Source organism: Enoplosus armatus, chromosome 7 (assembly GCF_043641665.1).
Source record: "Enoplosus armatus isolate fEnoArm2 chromosome 7, fEnoArm2.hap1, whole genome shotgun sequence".
Lineage (NCBI taxonomy): Eukaryota > Metazoa > Chordata > Actinopteri > Centrarchiformes > Enoplosidae > Enoplosus > Enoplosus armatus.
Genome location: NC_092186.1, coordinates 26,630,876 through 26,651,640, shown reverse-complemented (window position 1 = coordinate 26,651,640; position 20,765 = coordinate 26,630,876). Strand labels below are relative to the sequence as shown.

Sequence of the window (20,765 nt, the reverse complement as noted above, 5' to 3'; positions counted from 1 at the left end):
TTTATTTTATTTTTGACCTGGGTTTTGTCTTCAATTGTCGTACATTATCACGTTTTCTACACAGTTGACCTTCGCAGTGCCTGCACTGCAGGCCATTAGAATGACTGAGAATTGAATTCTGTTGTAAAGCACGAAAACACTCTGCGGTAAAATTGCCATAGCCTAATAACTTCCATTGACATATGAAAGACTCCAAACTCCAAACTTCCTTTTACTTACACAGCTACACACTACACACTCTCTGCGCAGACAAGGATTTTCTGTATCTATGCGCATTCCTCCTTTACGACCATTTCACAGTAGCCAGATCAGAGCTTAGCCAACACCGACTGTCCTATTAGTCAGTGAATTAGCAACATTTGATACACCAAAGTTTCTTTATTATAAATTAGACATTACACATTATAGTTAGCAACTTTTTTCATCTCCATGTGATGGCAGTGCGGTGAGAATTAGCTGGGCCAATGTCTGTTGATAGATTTTAGCCGGAGCCTTTCTCACTGACATGATTGTACAATACTTATCACGCTGTTTCCTTGGAAGGCTTGGCTATTGATATTTACCTTCCCAGCGCCTGCCGGGTATTATAACGATAACCACCAATAACAGCCCAAACTCGGTTGGAGCATGCTCACGACACGACGTCATCGAATGCTACCTACATTTTTTGCCCTCCTCAATGTTTATCCCAAGTTGGCATCAATAGTTGTGTCAATTCTTAGTACACGGTGCATAGTTAAAAATGCAACAATTTACTTTTTTGGCCACTTGGGGGCACTGAAACAAGCCTAAAATACATCTGTCATGTTCTCACCTTAAAAGGTTGTTAGAGTTGCCTACCACACCGAGCTGACACAGAGCAACATTATCCTCCCATTGCAGTCGTGCTTCTATCAACCTGATGAATGTAAGTCCAGTGTTTTACTCTCCTTTTATCTCTGTTTGATCTCCACCAACTCCACAACTGTCTTTTTAGCTGCTAAATGCAGAATTTGGACCCAGCACCACTTGGGTCCCAGTTCATATCTTGGTGTTGAATCTCTTTGGGTTGGTCATTACGGACAATCCCTTTCACACTACGCACGGTCATCTAATCTATTGTTAGTGTGAAAACGTTTAATTAGTGCAGCGTTGAAGTATGGACTCAATATTACAATACTCTCAGAATTACAGTACACATTGTGTACTGACGTTGTGAGGAAGAACACAGACATTCAATGAAAAGCCTCCATTGTTGTGAAAACATCCCCAAACCAGATTGTTTCTATAGAGATGACAAGGACAATTTGAACCGTTTTGGGATCATTAACTCCATACCAACAGTAATATTTTCCTCCATTTTGTATGCTTTCTCACAACTTCCTCACAAATGTCACATACATTTGCCTACCAACACTACACATTGTAAAATTTGAATTCAAACACAGCTCTCTCATATGCCACTCTGCCTAGCTCAGCACTCATTGTGAGCAATAGCATTCCTCTATTCTTCCAGCAAGCACCAGCAGGCCAACGCTTTATCCTGTTTGAACTTGAGTCATGTGGGTCATTCCCTCAGTGTTATTTTAGTTGGGTATGGAGAGTCATGCCATTTCATCTGTCACAGTTCAGTCAGGCTGACCTTCATCTTGAGTGACGAAAACTAGGTGGAATTCATTTGCAACAAGAAGGCGTTTGAGCAGGTGTTAAATTTGGTAAATAGGAATTTTGTATTTCATTATGTAAAATGGTAGCAGATTCAGTTTACTCAGTAAGTCCTCGACAGCTGTCTGAAAGTAATGACTCGATGTGTGAGGTGAAGCCTCAGTAAGTCCCCATTCCTTGAGAATCTGATTAGTGCTTATTTATGAATGTTACGAATGAATCCTGGATTATGGCACAAAAGACTGCAACATCCAATCCACATTTCTAGCAGTCACAGTGGACGTACACCAGGTGCTTGTATCACAACGCCAGATTAGTGTGTTAGCCAGCCTATCTTTGATCTTAACACAGGTTTTCCGATATCATGAAGTTGGTTCACTTTAAACTGGGATAGATCACCATGCTGGACTATGGTTCACCATGTTTACCTATGCTGCATGGCTAACTTCAGTGGTGTTTGATTGTGCACTGCAATGTTTTTGAAATTCTACAACTCATGGTTCAGCTGTAGATACACATTAAAATGTTCTTAGGAGAAATACACATTATTAAGGAGAAGTGTTCAAACAAATATACCAGATATATATCAAATATTTTCGGGTGATAATTATTGTGTTAATAATAAGGTAAAATAAGTCTCTTTCTGGATTGTGCTGCAGATATACCCAGTAAAACATGTGTTGGAGAGGCTGAGATTGGATATTGAATATCCTCGTGATTTCTGTGAATTAGAAAAAGCAACTTGCCATGTGTGTTTTTTTTATTGTATTTACACAAAAATATTCTGGATGAACACTGAATATTATTATATTATAGAGGACATCTTTGTTTTGAAGAAAATGAGATGGACAAAGATTTTATTTTCTTTGTACAATTAAAATTTCACATACATAAAAAAGAATTGGACTCCAATCCAAACTTTGGACACTTTTGCCATGAGCTGTCTGAATATGGCACCTCAAGTAGATACAGTATGTTAAAAACAAGAAGGCAATGAAAATATGGTATATGCACATAGTTTAATCAACTGGTTAGTTTAATTACTACAATGTGTGCATATGTGTATCATGTCATCATTCCTACAGGATCCTGACAGGGACTAAAGCACCCCTTATTGTACAATTAAGTGACAGGTACTTTAAAAGAAGGCAGACATTCAGAATATAAATATTAAATATTGTTAGGCTCAATGGTGTGATGTAATTTTGAATAAAATATATGTCTGTTGTAGCGTTTTTACTGGAAAAGAAATCATCCACACACTCACAGTAATTTATAAGTGCAATAGTTCAGTCAGATAGTCCTTATTAGGCTTTCATTTTCTTCTATCCTGCAAGCCTTTATTCTCACAAAATTTCTCTCTGCTTTGGCAGCAGAAACTGTCGGTCAGTCTTTATATTGGCCTCACTTTTAATATTCAAATTCTATTTCTTTCTATAGCTTCTCAGTCTGTTTCAGTTATGTAATTATATGCTATATTGGTTACCTCTCTGAATATTACTCTCTGCTACTGCAATTTCCCCACTATGTTAACAGTTTCATGTTATTTCATATTAAATACTCTGCTCTTGATCTATTGATGTTACATGTGAAGTCCACCTCTTTCATGTGAACTTGATATCTGGACTAAAAAACACCAGGGGACTGAGACCATGTAATACCCAGCTTCATGATACCGGTTATCCAGAATCACCAATGCTGGGCTCGGTGAAATCAGCTAACCCAACTAAAGCCAGAGTAAATTGAACTCGCCTCTCAATACAGACCCCAGAGTTTCACTGTTGGAGTCTGGAACTGGACAGGACGTTTATCAGGACAAATGATGGGAGATTAAGACCCAGATTGAAAATAACCAGAATTGTCCTTTAAGGTCCTTTCTCTGTGATGATGAACATGTTCCCCCACTTTTAAACAAATAATTTCAAAATTCACCCTCGCTTCAGATGCCAGTCTGCCAGTCTGAGATTAAATTGAAACATGGCCAGACTTTAACAAAAACACTGGGGTTCCCGCATGCTCATGAACTGGAAGATTCCAGGATTTTCCCCCTTTAATTATACTCACCCTGCAAATAACCAATGAGCTTCATCTGAGGTCTTGAGAGACCGATGCTAACTCTTATACAGCAATGACGGTAGAAGGTTTCTGGTATGAAAGTAGTTCTGATAAATGCTGACACAGATGTTCATGTACAAGACAGGTCAGTTGTATGCAGCTCAGTATGTACCAGTTAAAAGTCAATCCAGTTAAAATTGTCTTTGAGTGTAGGGCATTTGAATGGCAATCTATCCACTGGCCTACTCACCGCTGATGTTTTGGCATGCAAGATCACAGTATGTCCATTGAAAAGTCTTGATTCAATAAACCAGATTGTGCGGTCTGCCAGGTATGTAAACCTTCTCCAATAAGAGTGGATGAGTCTTGTAGAAAGTAAATCCTTCCACAGGGACGAGTAGCCTACTGGTAGTCAGTTACTGGTAGATTTCAGCAGTGGCACCCTGACTTTTTTCAGATAAGATGTGACAGGCTTTGCTGTAAACCGCTATTTCACACACACAAACCCTCTGCGCTGGAGTGGATTCTCTCCCCCTTTCAGCAGTGGATCTCGTAGGCGATCTGAGAGTCCATGAACAGGCCTGTGTGATTAAGAAACATCCCTTCAGCCTCTGACGTGATCACAGGCTCGGCCTCCCCTCCCTCCCCTGCCATTCTCCTCATGGTCCGTATGTCGCCCTCCTGCTGCTGTTGCTGCTGCTTGTTGGGGGCCAGAGTGGGACTCATGGTCTGGCCTGGCCCAGAGGAGAGGGAGTGGCTGGAGGTGTCAGATGGAGCGGGGCAACCCAGGTTAGTGGTGGAGACAGCTGTGGGTGGAGCAGGAGGCAGCACCGGCTTGGCCCTGTTGAGGACGTACATCTCATTCCCACGCTCGTCACGGTACTCCTCCAACTGGGCAAAGGTGGTGGGGCCATCAGAGTAGTCATTCACGTACAAGATGCTCTCCTCCTGCAGGTTCGGGGTACAGCAATATACAATATAATGGAAAAACTTGAGGTTTTACAACTGTACAGAATTTTCTGTGTAATCAGTGGAGGTAAGACATTGGAAAATATTATCATGCCATGTAAGAAGGTGCTAATCCATGAAGAGTTTTGTAGGTAATAACTTTATGTAATATGTCAATAATGTAACTTATTTCACTATCCAATCAATTTCCAATCAGCATTCTTGTAATCCTGTACAAACAGAAAACAATTTGTATATAGTATCTGTACATATAGTATATGCTGTTATCAATTTGTTGTTCTAAATCTATTTTCATAACTAGTTGTAGTACAAAATAACTATTTGTTTACTTCTCTTTCTTTAGCTTTCTTGTCCTTGATTTATCTGTACGTCCATGTGTATTTTCCTGTACATTGTAGATGTACATTTGGCGCTGTAAGTACAATGAGAGCTACAGGAAACCAGAGTCTTTGTATGCTTAAACATATACTGTACATGGCCAGTAAAGCTGATTCATGATTGGGTAAGGATTCAAGACCAATTCTAAAATCTTGTCTCCCTGCATATTTTATTCTCTTGCAACCTAGGACCTGGGGCGGGGACATTTGGTAGACATTTGAACTCAGCCATACATGGGCTGATAATGTTGTAGTTTGTACTGGCTGCCATTAGGTGTTACTAAAAGGTCCATATTACTGATTGTTCTTTGAAATCTGTGGGGTTTCCTTTTTCATTTCAGTTCCAAAGAAAATCTTAAGAGTTTAATGTTAAGAAGGCTATGCCAACTGAGATTAAACTTCATCCATGTAATGTGTCAGAAAACAATTATATCTAAATATATCTACCCCAAGCAGTTCCTCTCACTTACAAGGTTGGACATTAGAACATTTGTTGTTGCTAATTTAAAAAAAAAAATGTACTATTTACTCTTACAAACAAACAGACACACACCTTCTCAGCTCCATCAGCTCCCTTGTCTCGTTGGTGATGTCGGCTGTAGATCATGGCGACCAGCAGCAGAGCGGTCAGAGCCAGCAGGGAGATACCCACAGCGATGGCAGTCTGAGTGGCAGCTCCAAGAGCGCTGAAGGCCATGCTGCCCAGAGCATACAGGGGCTCCCGGCTCACATCTGAGCCCAAAGCAGGGCCGTGGCTCCTCAGTCGGGGCCAGGCGGGGGAGTACGGTGAGGACACCTGGGACCACGAGGCCCAGATGGAGGAGGAAGAGGAGGAGGAGGAAGTGGATGAGTTGATGGCAAGCTGAAAGGTCACCCTGGCCACGCCCCCTGCGTTCCAGGCTTCACACTCGTAGAAACCTGCATGAGCCACAGTCACATTACTGAGAAACAGCATGCCACTGCCGGTGTCCGGGTCAAAGCGCTCGCCATCAGTCTTCTGCAGACTAACTCTGCTTTCCTCTGAGGGCTCCTCTGCTCCGCCCACTCCACCTCCTCCAGCACCCAGCTCCTGAACCAAGCCTCTGGGAGAAAGCACCACTTTACCCTGGGACGCCTTCCTCCAGGTCACCTGAAAAGGTATTCAGCATTTCATGGTCAGGGGTCTTGCTAAGAAGGTTATCATCACATAAATAATCAAAAAGTCAGACTCATATAACATCTGCTATCTACCTGAATTGAATAGTCCACCATGATGTTTCTGTCAGACACTTTCTTCCATTTTGTTAATTATTATAAAGAGTCCGGTCTAGACCTGCTCTATATGTAAAATGTCATGAGATATCTTTTGTTGTGATTTGGCACTATAAAAATAAATACAATTAATTAAAATAAAGAAAACTACAATATTTTTTCAAAGCTAAAAGTTAACTGAAATTAAAATCAGGTCATCAAAAAGGAACTGAAATATTAAATATATAGAGTGATACTATGGATGGATTACTGAATGGGGCTCTTACAGCTCATAAGCTCTTAAAGGATAGGTTCAAGTCTGTTCTAAAACAATAGACAGGTGCCCATATGAACACTGAAACCATTAAAAGATCCTTCGGTAATGCGTTTACAGTCCTAGTACAAAGTTTTCTCATTTTGTTTCCCTGGATAGTGTTTCCTGGCTGGGCTGCAGGGGAGGGATAGTAACACAAAGAATGAATTTCATTCTAAAAAAGACTTTGGAAGATACCCACTTCATTTATCCAACTCAGACTTCTGAAGGCTCATATTAACTTCAAATAAACTATATATATACAATACATGGTATACAGTATATATATCAATCTCAAAATCCTTGTGGATTTGTGAAGTACATTTTGCAGTGAAATTTCAGTCTGGACAAAATCCTGAGCTGAGTGTGTTGAGCAGCAGCAGTTTGTGCTTTGCTGCTCTCCAAAGTCACTCACACAAAGAAGTGAATGTAGAGGAAGAGAGGTAGATTTGAGCTGTATGGCTGCATTTAAGTACAAATACAGGAGCAGAAAGGACAGCCTGGACAGACAGGGAAGAAACTATGCCTAATAACAAGTACCTTGGTGTGCACATCATCGAGGGCCTGACCAAGGTGCTGTATACTGACTCAGTGATGAGAAAAGCAAGGCAGAGACTGTTTCACCTCAGACACTTGACGAAATATGCCTTAAGGATATTTACACCAGACTCTGCAAGAATAAGGCTAGGAGAATCATTAAGGACCCCAACCACTCGGACAATGGCCGGCATGGTGGTGCAGTGGTTAGCACTGTTGCACAGAAGGTAAATCTGGTTAGAGCGGGTTGGGGGTTCGACCTCTGGCTCCCCCCATCATGTCGAAGTGTCCTTGAGCAAGACACCGAACCCTAAGTTGCTCCCGATTGAAACCAGCACCTTGCATGGCAGCTCGGTTGCCATCGGTATGTGAATGTGTGAGCGGAGACTTAGCTGTAAAGCGCTTTGGGAACCTTTTGAGACCATTTACAATGGCCTTTTGTCCCTGTTGCAGTCTGGAAGAAGGTACAGAATACACCAAGCAAGCACTGAGAGGCTCAGGAAGAGCTTCACACTTCACAGGCCACTAGGATCCTAAATGAAGTCCCCGCCTAAGATTAAATGTCTCATAAAATTCTTGGCTGAACCCATAAGGCCCAGGGGCTTTTCCCCTCTTTAATGTTTTAATGGCTTCCAAAACTTCCTGAGATTTCAGGATGAATTTTTTCCTCTTCTATATGAAATAATAGCCCCTCTTAACACTTAGATTTTTCCCATAAAACTGAGTTGATCCTTGTGAAAAATTACCATAAAAAAAGAAATCTAGTTTTGTAGTAATGACTTCTTTAAACTGAGGATTACTCGTTAAATGAGGATTTAAGCGCCAATGTCTACAAGAAGAATTATTATATGGTGGGCTAATAGAAATCCTAATAGAACAGTGATCTGACATGAATTGAGTTCCAATTGAGCACTCACTGATTCTAATCCCCTACATGATAATATCATGATAAAAATAATCAATCCTAGAGAATGACGTAGGTAGTGAGAAAAAGGTGAAATCTCGTCCCTTAGGATATAAAATCCTCCATGCAACAAATATCATTACAAAAATCTGGTAAGTGGAAGCTTTCCTGGGATCTACTGGTTTTAGGGGGGGGGGATTGGTCAACATTGGGATTGTGCATACAGTTAAAATCTCATTTTAATATTATTAAAGACGATAGTGAAGAAATATCAGCTAATAGCCTCAGAAAGAATGATGGTTCTAAAAATTACAATATGTTCCCCAAAGATGTAAGCCTGATAGTACACATAATGCCCTTCATTGTCTTTAATTTCCCTATCTAACCTAAATGCAAGATTGTGAATTGCCATTCATCAGCTGCCATTATTATAGGAGTAGTAGAATACCAGACCTACCTAGTTTCTGCCTAGTTTAACATGTTTAAGATCTGACAGATGAGTCTCCTAAAGGAAACCAATTTGACAACTTTCCTTCTTAAGAAAGGAATGTCATTTCTGACGCTGAACCACATGGTTTATACCTTAAGGTTAAGGCACACATGCAGCTCATGATAAGCAGAAAAAATAATAGACCAGCAGTAGCTCCATGATCCTGAGTACGGGTGTCCAAGTACACCATGTACACCACCTAAAAGGTGCAAAACAAATACTGGGTCCATGAAACTGAAGGGACAGTCCCCTAAAGGAGGAGAAATGCCAAAAAACTCTCAAAAGACATATTCAAATTTGTTACTCGCATCCTGAGAGGCTTCACTACGAAATACACCTGGTGCGGTTGACAAATTGAGAAATTAAAACTTAAAATAAAATAGGACATGGCTGGACTTACTGTGGTCAGAACACAGTAATATCTGTTTGATAGCCCACAAAATATGGAGGGACCTTAACCAAGTACACTGCCGGCTGGGCTTGTCTTCTCTCCCATCAGAGGAGGTGCAGGTTTACCACCACAAATAAAAACAAAAACAGAGCTCCCAAGCCCAGAAACAGGTCACCATTCAAACTAAAGAGGGTTACAAGCCTGTCGCATGCTGTAAAAGGAATGTAGGCTACATACCATGTCTCACTAACTTGCTGTTAACGTTAAAATCAATTGTAAAACATGCAGGGAGCTAGTGAAGGGAGGCAAGGATAGTTGTAGTTTCTCATAGAGAGAAAGGTCTGGCTCAACCCATCGTTGTTCTGGGATAGTTGAAAAAAACAGAAAGTAAAATGTTTTGCACCACCCAGCTCTTTGATTTGGGCTACATTTGTGGTGTCATGAGGCGCTTAGGGGGACATACAACTGTGTGTCATCAGCATAGAAATGAAATGTACTGTCAAGATTCTTTTAAATATGACCCAGTAGCGGCAACATCAGGATGCAGATCAGGATGGAGTGATGAGCTCCAAGCTGTTCTGGAGGTTCATGGTGGAACTTACAGACAGAAGTTTTTATGTTAGGTTAGGTTTCATTTGTCACCCAGCTATCTGTAACTTCTTTGGTGACAGTAATGGAGTACTACAAAACAGCTACAATGGTTATATAATTTTCCAAACTTTTCAAAATCATTATACTTTAATCAATGATTTGGGCACACTTAGACCTTCTTTTGACATCAGAATTCAAGTTCTTTCACACCCATCACATCCTAAAATACAGTGAGTGAGTAAAGTTAACATGCAAACTGCTAGACTATTTTGGATGCTGAAGGGTACCAGTGTTGTGGAGACTGCTGAAAGTGATACTTATTCACTTTAAGTATATCTACCTGTGGCCGAGGGTAGCCAGAAGCATGGCAGGATACCCTGAGGCTCTCTCCCAGGCGCACAGCTAGCCTCCTGGGCTCCAGCTGCACCAGTGGAGGGATACACACCAGGCTATTGAGGGGGACCTCCACCAGGCTAAGGTGGGAGAGGCGAGGTGGCTCAGTGCAGACCAGCCGACGCTCTGCAGAGCTGAGCAGCCGCTGGCCCTCCTCGTCAATCCAGCTCCTCAGCCAGTGGAGAGCACAGTCACAGCGCCATGGGTTGTCTACAGCAGAGCAGAAGACAGGAGGTTAGGTTGGAACCCCTTGATGCTGAACCAGTTGAGGTCCTAGGCAGTGGTGGTGGTGGTAGGAAGAAGACATTTCAGTGTACTGAAAGACAATGTTTTGTGAAGAGTAAAAAAGGTATATATAAGGTATATAAGGAATGTATATGGATTTGACAGGAGGGTTATGAATGGTTTTGGGCTGATCTCTGGAAAACAAGGAAACTGCACTGAGTGGATTAAAGGTTTGGGAGTGACCATAGAAAGAGACGCATTGAATGCCTAAGGAACAATTGCAGAATGCAATGCAAGAATGTGAAATAAACTGATTCAATAAAATGATTTTTGTAAAAATTAGATAACTAGTGATTAGTCAAGAGGGGTCTGCCCACCTGGTTCAGTCATTGGGAACTACATTGCTTTAATTGAACCCTTAAATTGGTAGGACATGGTGGCTACCATGGTAACCAGCTCCTTTAGGAGTAACTGTCTTATAACTCAGTGTATGTGATTATGCAAAAACAGCAGTTTTCAGTTTTAAGAAAACTAAAAACACAAACATGACTGTCAGTTGTCTGTAACCAAGTTTTCCTCAGGAAAAATCCCTACTGTTTTCACACATGTATGTCAGTGATCCAGTCTCACCTGTGATGCGCAGCACCTGCAGGCTGACCAGAGGTCGCAGGGACGCAGGGCCAATGGTGTGAAGATTATTCCTGCTCAGGTCCAGCAGAGCCAGAGAAGTCAAACCAACTAGTGCCTGATCTGCTAACATCTCTATACTGTTGTGCTGCAAATGGAGCTCCTGCAGACGCTGCAGAGACATTTAAGTTCAGGTTCAGTTTTGTTGTTATAAAGGAAAACGAAATTATATTAACAAGGAAGACATACAGTTACGTATATACATACTGTATATATTTTTTGTATGTATGTGTATGACTTCTGATGTTATTTGGCGCTATATAAATGAAATTGAATTGAAATGGTCATGGAAGGAATGGTACATATCATCTATGGAGCTTCATACAGGATTGAAGAAAACTGCTGTGCTGTTTATTGTTAAAATGTGTGAAAGTGAAATGTAATGGACATCAGACAATTGTACAAACATGCCTTACCTGTAAGCCACGGAAGGTGTAGTCCAGCAGGCGTGTGATGTCATTTCCTGCCAGATAAAGAATGCGAAGATGTTCGAGTCCCTGAAACATGTCAGCTGTCACCAGGTGGATCCGGTTTCCGTTCAGAGCCAACTCCAACAACTGATCCTGGTTCTGGAAAGAGCCAGGCTCCACTGCTGAGATGGTGTTGTTCTGGAGGAGGACCAAGCAACCAAGGTGACCAAACAAAAATCTTCTCTGCTGGTTATTGCTAAGGAACTGCGGCTTCTACTACTGATACTGCTTCTCTTTTGATCCTCATCTGACATCTGACTTGATTCCATCTTGGTTAGAATGTATTTTTTACCCACAGTGAAATATGGAGAGGGACGTGTCTATGTGTCTGTCCATCTGAACATCACATACTATAGATACCAGCGATTTTGGTTTCTACATAGAGGGAACTGTCTGTTTCCAGGTGTTGGGGAGTACAACTGCATATGTGAAAAAAGTATAAAGCCTTTTGTGTCTCCAGATGGAGCTTGTGTGAAGTCTAATAAATGTCCTCAAATTATGTCACTTGGGGGCGCGAGTGAGCTTTGACCTCGGTAGCCCACTCCTAATCTCTACTTGAGGGTAGCGCCTCGAGGCTACATTAGCCGCTACTAGCAAATCTCTGACTGAACTGTCTATGGTCAAGATGCATTGTGGATAATGTAGGTGTAAGGTTTTGTCAAGAAAGAAGAATGCATGGAATAAAAAATGACAATATCTCTGGTTCTGCTGCATCTATTTTTATCCTTTTTTATCCATTGTGTGTCCGACAATGTTGTAAGAACAATGTCAGAATGCAGTGCTAAATCAGTGGATTTCTTTTTTAAGTGTCAAACCATGGTATAATCACCATTAACAAATGAGACCATTGTGAGACCATTGTGGAAATGACTGGTAGCCTCTCTAATCAGTAGAATTGTAAGTGATGGTGTTCCTCAAACTTGGATCAGGATAGAGTACATCTGCTGGTCCATTCAAATTAGGAATACTGCCAAAAATCTGAATAATGTGTTTTTGTTTTCCTGTGTTGTATTAGTATAGAAAAGCATTAATTTGTTGGAGACTAGACTTCAAGAGACATTAAGATTCCTTTGAATGAGGATTGCTTAATACAGTAAAAGTTCAAACATCAAAAACACAAAACATTGGTGCTGGGAGGTGTATTTTATATCAGTGGATTTCCAGCTTTTCACAGTGGCAACAAAGTATAATAGAACTTATCCATTTGGAAGGTATTACCTACTGGCTCAATGACAAACCATCAGTGTTTGGAAAACGAATGTGGAACCTTTCTTGAATTATTTTAGAACAGACTTTGCAGAGTGGGCTGCCTGGACTGAGTGTTAATTAAAGTAAGTACATATATATATTTATATTGTTTTATATTTTTCTTTATGTCAGTGGGAGTCTTGTTCAGATTTGCCTTTTAGCATAAACGGTTTATATGATTTCTTAACAAGTTTTATTTTATATTAAGTGTTAAGTGTAACTTCATTCTCTTAACAAAATCCTGTATTTGAGTGAGAGAAGAAGGAGAAATATTTTGAGAGCAGAAAACATCTATATTACTAGCAGATTTAGTCCATCATAAGATAAGAGATTTTATTTTTTATAAAGAATAAATAAATACTTTTAATAATATAAATAGTATTACACCCCAGCATTTGCTGATTCTGGCGCATTATGCATGTGAGGCATCAAATATGCTACATTCTTATACTGTACCTGCTGCATGAAGTCCTTGTCAGAAATGCCAGAAAGACTTGCATTTCACTGTAGTGTATCACTGCTGTGAAGCTTAGCCACACTCGTAAGCACAAACTATACAATACATGTAATATACAAATGCCTATGCATTTGTATATTTTATGTATTGTATATGATATAACTTTTGATGTAGACAAAAACTCTCTATTGAGGAATCAATAACAAATGAACAAATCCTAGTTCGTTATGCAAAACCCTGTAGGTATGTGTGTATTTGTTACCTGTAGGTACAAGTAGTGCAGGTGCCTCAGGAGAGTGAGGTCCTGTCGATGGATCTGACCAATCACATTGTCTTGAAGGAAGATGGTCTGGATGGAGAGAAGACAATATGAAGAGGGACAGAGGGAAGAGTTTGGTGAATGTTTTAAAGAACTATGACATGAACTGTATGTCATTGGTTCTTTAAATCTGGTACAAGTAAAGACGTTCAGTACAATGAACCCACCTGTGTGGATGGGGGAATGTGTTTGGGGATGTCCCTCAGGCCAGTGGAGCCACACTCCACAGTGAGGCTGTAGCAGCGACAGCTCACAGGGCAGGAAGGAGACGCTCGACTAGGAGTGTGGAGGGACAGGAGGAGCACGGAGAGAAGAAGCACCAACAACACAGCCATCACACCACCAGACAGAACTGAGGATGAGGAGAAAACAGTGAACACACAGGCCAATCATGATCAAACCTCTACATTAACTGATCTCAGCTTTTTGATTGATGAACAACAAGCTGAGTGGCCAATACAGAAAAGATTGTGCATGTTATCATGAAAGCAAGTATAAGTGTTTCAGCTCAGTGCTAGTCAACTATGTGAAATTTAAATTTATTAGCACCCCCCGAAGAGGCACAAGGTTAGTATCTGTTGTAATACTGTCATATTTAGATGTGGTTTGTGTCTTGAATTAACCGTTTGTGTATTTAAGTTAGTGTTAGCTTAATGTGAGCTAGGCTGTGATGCTCTGAAATCGTATGGAAAGGTGGCTAAAATACTGTATTTGTTGTTTTGTGCTCTGTAACCAGTTCTTACGTTGGTTTTGGGATTTGTAATGAATCTGAAATCATCATCCGATGTAAAGCATTACAGATCTGTCTCTCTGCTTCCATTTCTTTCTGAAACACATGAGCTTCTTCAGTCATCTTTCTGCATATCTCCACCAGAACAACCTTCTCAACCCCCACCAGTCTACAAGGCAGTCACTCAACTGAGACTGCCCTCCTTGCCTTCACAGAGGAACTCCACACTGCTAGAGCAGTCTCCCTCTCCTCTGTCGTCATCCTGCTTAAACGTTCAGCACTGTTTGACATGGTGAACAACCAGATCCTCCTCTCCACCCTCCATGAACTGGGAGTCTCAGGCTTTGTACTCTCCCTCTTCCTCAATTCAGTGCGCCCTGTAACCCAACTCAAAATAGTTTACTTATGCTATCTTGACTACTTGCACGCTGAGACCAGAAATTCTAGAGTGCGAGTTTTCCCAGAACGTTTTCACACCTGTTGTTGTCTATCAGCTGTAGCATGTGAGCCTGGTTAGCCAGGTTAGAAGAGATGAGATTGTTTCTGTGCCCTAAAAGCTGCCAAGCTGTGCACCCTGCTTCCTCCCCTTCTCTCTTCCTCTCTCTCCCTCTTTCTCTTGCTTCTGCTCTCTTGCACTCCTGCTTCTCCTCTCTGTGTTGGACCATCAGCTGTCCTGGGACCTCTCTCTCCTAGCTGTCTGTGCATCCAGCTGTTGATCTGGATCTCCATCCCCCAGGAGATTCAGCCTCTCCCCTTCTTTCCCTAGCTTGCATGTTGTCATGGCTCTCTCTCCCTCTGTGTTTTTGTTTCTCATCTTCGTGTGAATGGTGTTCTTCTCTTCTGTGTTTGTGTGGCCTGTCCTCTTTCCAGGTCTCTCTGGTGGAGAGGAGGTGGTGTGGCTCAGAACCTACTTAGTGGGCGACACCTGAAGTTGCTCAGTTGTCCTCCTGGATCCATCCTCTTCACTAATGTTTAACAATCTACATTTTGTCATTGTAATTGTATATACTATGATTTTCTGTTGTGAATCTATTCTGTACAGACGACATATACTGCCTGTCTGTCCGTCCTGGGAGAGGGATCCCTCCTCTGATTCTGTTCCTGAGGTTTCTTCCATTTTTTCCCTGTTAAAAGGTTTAATTGTAGGGAGTTTTTCCTCATTTGCATCGAGGGTCTAAGGGTGTGGTGTATAGATTGTAAAGCCCCTTGAGGCAAATTGTGATTTTTTTATATTGGGCTATATAAATAAAATTGACTTGACATTTATGACGGTATCACCAGAATGTGTTGATTAGCGAAACAAGACAAAAAAACGTTCAGACAGCCTCTCTCTACAGATTCTCTACAACCGTGCTCGGTCTGACTGCTTGAGCCCCACTACAATGTGCCTTCACGTGTGCATTTTAGTCAGTCCATTGTTCCTGCCCTGTATAAACAAGTGCAAGCAGCAGTTATTCAAGAATTCCGAATTATTACGATGAAGCACAATTGAGATTTGTGTGATTTATTTTTTCTTATTGACAATATGTCAGTATTGAGTGCATTAAATGTAAGACTTATGAGCCAATGAGCCACTGTTCAAAATCATCCCTAACGATGACTTGGCACATTGGTTTTACATCTCACTTTACTCAAAAGAATAGGAATAGTAATAAATATATGTGTATGATGGGGGGGGGGGCAGTGCCCGGCAGGCAGGGTAAAGCACCACCTATTGTATGTTCAGTTGAATTAACCACTCTTTGCTGGGCCTTGCCATCCTGTTTGGTGCTGTTTCCGTACCAGGCAGTGACGCACTCGATGGTGAAGGAGCAGAAATTCCTCAGTATTTGAGGGGATAATCATAATTTCCTTAAGTGCCTGGGGTGAAATAGTCTAAAGGGAACTACGGTGTTAAATGCTTAACTATAGTCAATGAACAGCAATCTCACATAGCTCCCTTTCTTGTCTAGGTGAGATAGGGTGGTGTGGAGGATGTGCGCTATGGCATCTTGCGTTGATCGGTTGGGACGGTAGGCAAACTGTAGTGGGCAGGCTGGTTTTGTTTTCTTGGGCACAAGAATGATGGTGGACTTCTTGAAGCATGTGGGTATGTCAGACTGAGCCAGGGACAGATTGAACACCGGCGCTAGTCTGTCACACAGTTTGAGGACCCGGCTACTGATACTGTCTGGCTCTGCTGCTTTCTTGCTGTTCACACATTTGAAGGCCCTCCTGATGTTATACTCTGAAAGGGTGAGAGGCGTGAAAGTTGCATCCACTCATCCGTTAACCTCTGCTTCAACTCTTTTTGCTTGTTGGCTGCAGATGGCTTCATAGCGAGCATAAAAGTGGTTATCTCACCTGCTAGTTGGGGGGGAGGGCGCTCGTAATCTTAAACCTTGCCACATGCTTCTGGGATTGCCCTCCTGAAATTGTAGTTCCACTTTGTTTGTAACAATAATGTTACATTATTGGCTGTTGCTTTATAATTGTCCATGTTGTGAGACTACAGCCAGATTGTGGAATGATTTAACTGCAGTTTTGGGTACAGCTGCTTCTGTTGTTTTACAAATTGAATCCGCCTCGGTGATGTCAATGGTGCGGTCCTGGAACCTGCTCCAGACTGCGTCATGTAGTGCAGACTGTAGGGTGGCCTCTGGTTGGCCTGACCATTTCCTGACCTCTCGCATCACTGGGGGTATGTTTCTAGTTCGTTTACGTACTGCAAGACGGTGGTTGCCCTTCCCAAACGTGTGGAGCGATTCCACTCTGTAGCCATTTTTGAATGGTATGTAGCAATGATCCAGAGTGTTTATTCCCCTTGATGTGCACAGTCAATATGTTGATGGAAGTCAGGCAAGGTTAGCCTGATTGAAGTCTCTAGCAAAAATGAGCACAGCATCAGGATTACCAGTCTGTGAGCAAGTCTCGGGCCATGTTCACAACTGTCTTAAGATGGCACCAAATGTCCTTGGACTTTCCCTCCTTTTCTCATCACCTGACTGCCTCACCCATCCACACACCTGTTCCCATTTCTCATCAGCCCTGCAGTCACTTGAGCTTCCCCACCTACACCTCATTCCCAAATCACCCTTCACTACATATACAAGTTCACTTCCTTAAGTTATGTGCTTCATGTCTTCAGCTTCTGTATCCTGAAATCAGAGTGAGGCTTCATCAACCAACCACCTTTTCTGGAAGACTAAGTAGGGAGGACACCATTTCAGTCAATGTTGAAAGAGATTGCTTTATTTGCGGGAAAAACTGTATAAGACCAGAAAGCCTTACCTCAATCACCACCGGTACTGGCAAGAGACAAAGTGCTATATGCAGCAGTAGAGAGAGCAGATGAACAAGTTCAGCTTCGAATGCTGGCATATCAAGATCTCTTTGCTTTGGATACCAAGTATCGTCGAAGCTGTCTGGCTCATTACATCTCTGATAGAAATGTGGCCACAGCTAAACGAAAGCGTCTAAATGAGGAAAAGGTGTCCACCCATGAGGCCTTCCATGCACTCATTGAAGAAAGTAATCACACATTGTTATCGCAGGGCATGGCTGTGAGTTCCCCCACAGAACAACAAAACAACCTCAAAATTTTCTTCATTGACGTGACTAAATATGCTTCATGGAAGTTAAAGGAGAAGCTGCTGAACCACTACAAAGACAAAGGAAAATTTGATTTGGTTTGCTCAACCAGTTTATCCATTGGCCTTGCTATGAAGGAGGCTGCTCCACTCAAAGTAAAGGAAACAAAGGAGCGTGATGCAGTGATTTGGAATTCAAATATTCTATAAATTCTATATATAATAGTCTTTTCGCTCATGTCAGGATTATGTACCCAACATTCTCTATGACTTTGTGAACTGGTGTGTGGATAAAAATGCACATACAACTGTCCAAACATGCAAGGCGCTTCACTTCATCGTTTAGCTGCGGCATCAGAGATGTAATGTGCCAGACAGCTTCGATGATACTAAGATATCAAAGAGATCTTGATATGCCAGCATTCAAAGGTGAATTTGTGAGGTTTGTAGTTTTTTGGCTTAATTTATGGTTTGTGTCCTTCCCTTTTACACATTTACACCAATTGTACGTGTCAGTTACCTGTTAGGGGCTGGTGACATTAGAGGGTGAAGTGAATAGTCAAATAAGATATAAGATATATATATATATATAAGATTTAAGATAACAGTCTGTGGTACATGTAAATTACATTTTTTGGAGATTGGTCTCATTACTTTAATAATGACAGGCAAGTACTTAAACCTACTTTGACTACTTTCAGTTATTTCTGACAGTTCTAGGTATGTCTGACATGAACTAAAAGCTTGGCATGGTATGTGCACCAGTGAATCCTAATAAGATACAGCCTACAAAAATAACATAAAGCTAGTAACGGAAGCAAATGGAATATGAAATACAGTGAAAACATTCAATTCAAACATTTCAGCACTAGAACATCCCTTAATTACAGCAGAGGAAAAGTCTAAATTGAAAATCATATATGAAAATAGAATATATATAATAAAACAAAAAATGCAAACCTAATATTTTACTGTTACTTTATTTGTGCCTGTTTTGTGCCTGTTTTGTACCATTTTTCTTATTTTGATCATTTATCTGTTAAACACACTCCTTTAATATTAAACTATGTTTTTATACTGTTTATATTTTGACGTTCACTCACAGTTTATTCAAGTGTTTAAGAATCCAATTCTGATTAGGGCCCTATATAGGCAGACCTGCAGGTATAATATGTTGAATAGTAGTAACCGTTCCCATTGACTGATACTAGTACAATAAAGCCATGTGCCGTTGGATCTCAGATTGGTAGAAATGCAGTTGCTGTAGTCACAGCACATCCTGGAAGCTGAAGTGGTTGAATATCCAGCGGTGCTGCAGGCCACCTTCACAGACTGAGCCCACAATACACAATAACAGTAAACAATATCTGATCCCAGCACTGTACATGCCCATCGGTGCTTACACGACCTCAATGTAGAAAAAACCTTAAGCAGAACGACAGCGCTCCAGCTGTATCTATACAAGGAGAAATAATTCCAACGACAATTTGTTGTTGTTCCATACCTCGTTGAGGAAAGACGGAGAAGACGGTGATGATGACTGCCCTGCACGACGCTTTCTTAATCCCTCTTACTGATGGGATCCCAATTATTCAGATTTATTTTCCGCGCTGAAGATGAAGCTCCGAGCATCTGGAAGCAGAACAGCAGCTGATGGATGCTTCCACAGTGCGCAGAGCACCGCGGGCCCGTCGCATTCTCCAGCAGATCCGATGGAAACAGAAGGGGATCATGCAACGAGCAGCGGAACACCAGGTGGAGCGTCAAACAACGGCAGGTCGGACGGTAGATTCTGCAACACCGGTTGTAAACTGGTGCGAAACGGGGCAGGTGTCTCTGTTAAATCCCAGCATCCAGCTGTTCACTCACTCCTCTCTCCCAGTGCATCCTCTCATCCAATTAGCCCACGCTGCTGCTCCTGAGGACCACAGTCAAGTCAACCGTGTTCCGCCAGAGGCAACAGGAAAAACACTTCCGCCTCGAATCATTCAGAATAAAAGCGTTTTCACAAAAATCTAAATTGTATATCAAATTACATTTCCGCGATGCAATTCGAGGTAAAAAAAAAAAAAAGAAAGAAAGAAAAAGATCACACTATCACTAAAAGTCACTAAAACTGTAGATGTACTGTATATTTATTTTGTAATAAGATAGTCATATAGCATGCCAAGTGATTTATGTTATCAGATATACACACCTGTGCTGGCCTGATGTTGAATCCAACTCCCCAGCCTCCTTGCCCCCCCCCCCCTGATGACACAAGTCAAATTGAAGCTATGCCTTGAAGTATGTGGGGCATTCGAACTCTACGTACTATAATAAAGGTGTGAGCATTCCAGTGTGAGAGGGATATCAACAGTGTAAATAGACCTGAGAAGGTCTTTCAAGCAAAATTTGTAAAACAAAACAAAAACTGCATGGATGGACTATCATGTGAATACATGTGAATTTAGCTATTAAGCTATAGCGTCTTCATGGAAAAAAAATGACTGACTTTGCAATTCTGGATTGAAGTGGGAGCCAGCATCTAGAGGCCACTTAAGGAACTGCCATCTTAAGACACTTAAAGGGGACCTATTATTGCTTATTTCCAGCTCTATATTTTCATATTGTGATTCCACTAGAGTAGCTTTACATGATTCACAGTTCAAAAAAGTCCTTATTTATCCAATACTGGCCCTTCATGCAGCCCCTCAGTTCACCCTCTGTCTGAAACAAGCCGTTTGGGCTTTTAGGGAGGGGGGCCTTAAAGAGACCGGAGCTCATTTTCTTCTGATTGGCCGGCCAAGTTCCGGAAGTCTTTGGAAGAATTTCCAAAGGCAAACTGTAAACCTGATGTTACTAAGCAACGTTGACATAAACATAAACATCTCGTCTGTGCAGAGATACCATATAAGGACATCGTGGTTGAAAAAACTGAAATGGAGCATTCAGAGTAGTCTGAAGCCTGAGCTTTTGGCTCACAGGGATTACTTGGACATACATTTATCTCATTATTTGTCAACTTTTGGCAATATCTGACATTGTAACATTACATATATGACAGAAAATAAGAAAACGCATAATAGGTCCTCTTTAAGCACTGGCTTTATGATCTGATCATGGTTGTTGTGTGTTGTCTGGGGGATTGCCGTGGAGCGTGGGGGACTGTGATGGCCACACCAGC

General features: G+C 41.5%; 1 protein-coding gene across 1 annotated transcript; it reads right to left on the bottom strand.

Annotated features, from left to right (window-relative positions):
- Nucleotides 1-4,236: 4,236 nt before the first annotated feature.
- LOC139288212 (leucine-rich repeat-containing protein 24-like) lies at nucleotides 4,237-13,635 on the bottom strand. Its single transcript, XM_070909479.1, has 7 exons — nucleotides 13,468-13,635; nucleotides 13,244-13,330; nucleotides 11,223-11,414; nucleotides 10,750-10,918; nucleotides 9,842-10,104; nucleotides 5,599-6,174; nucleotides 4,237-4,647 (listed from the first exon to the last, which is right to left on the bottom strand). Exons 1-7 carry the CDS (start codon nucleotides 13,633-13,635, stop codon nucleotides 4,237-4,239), a joined length of 1,866 nt encoding a protein of 621 aa, XP_070765580.1.
- Between the last annotated feature and the right edge of the window lie 7,130 nt (nucleotides 13,636-20,765).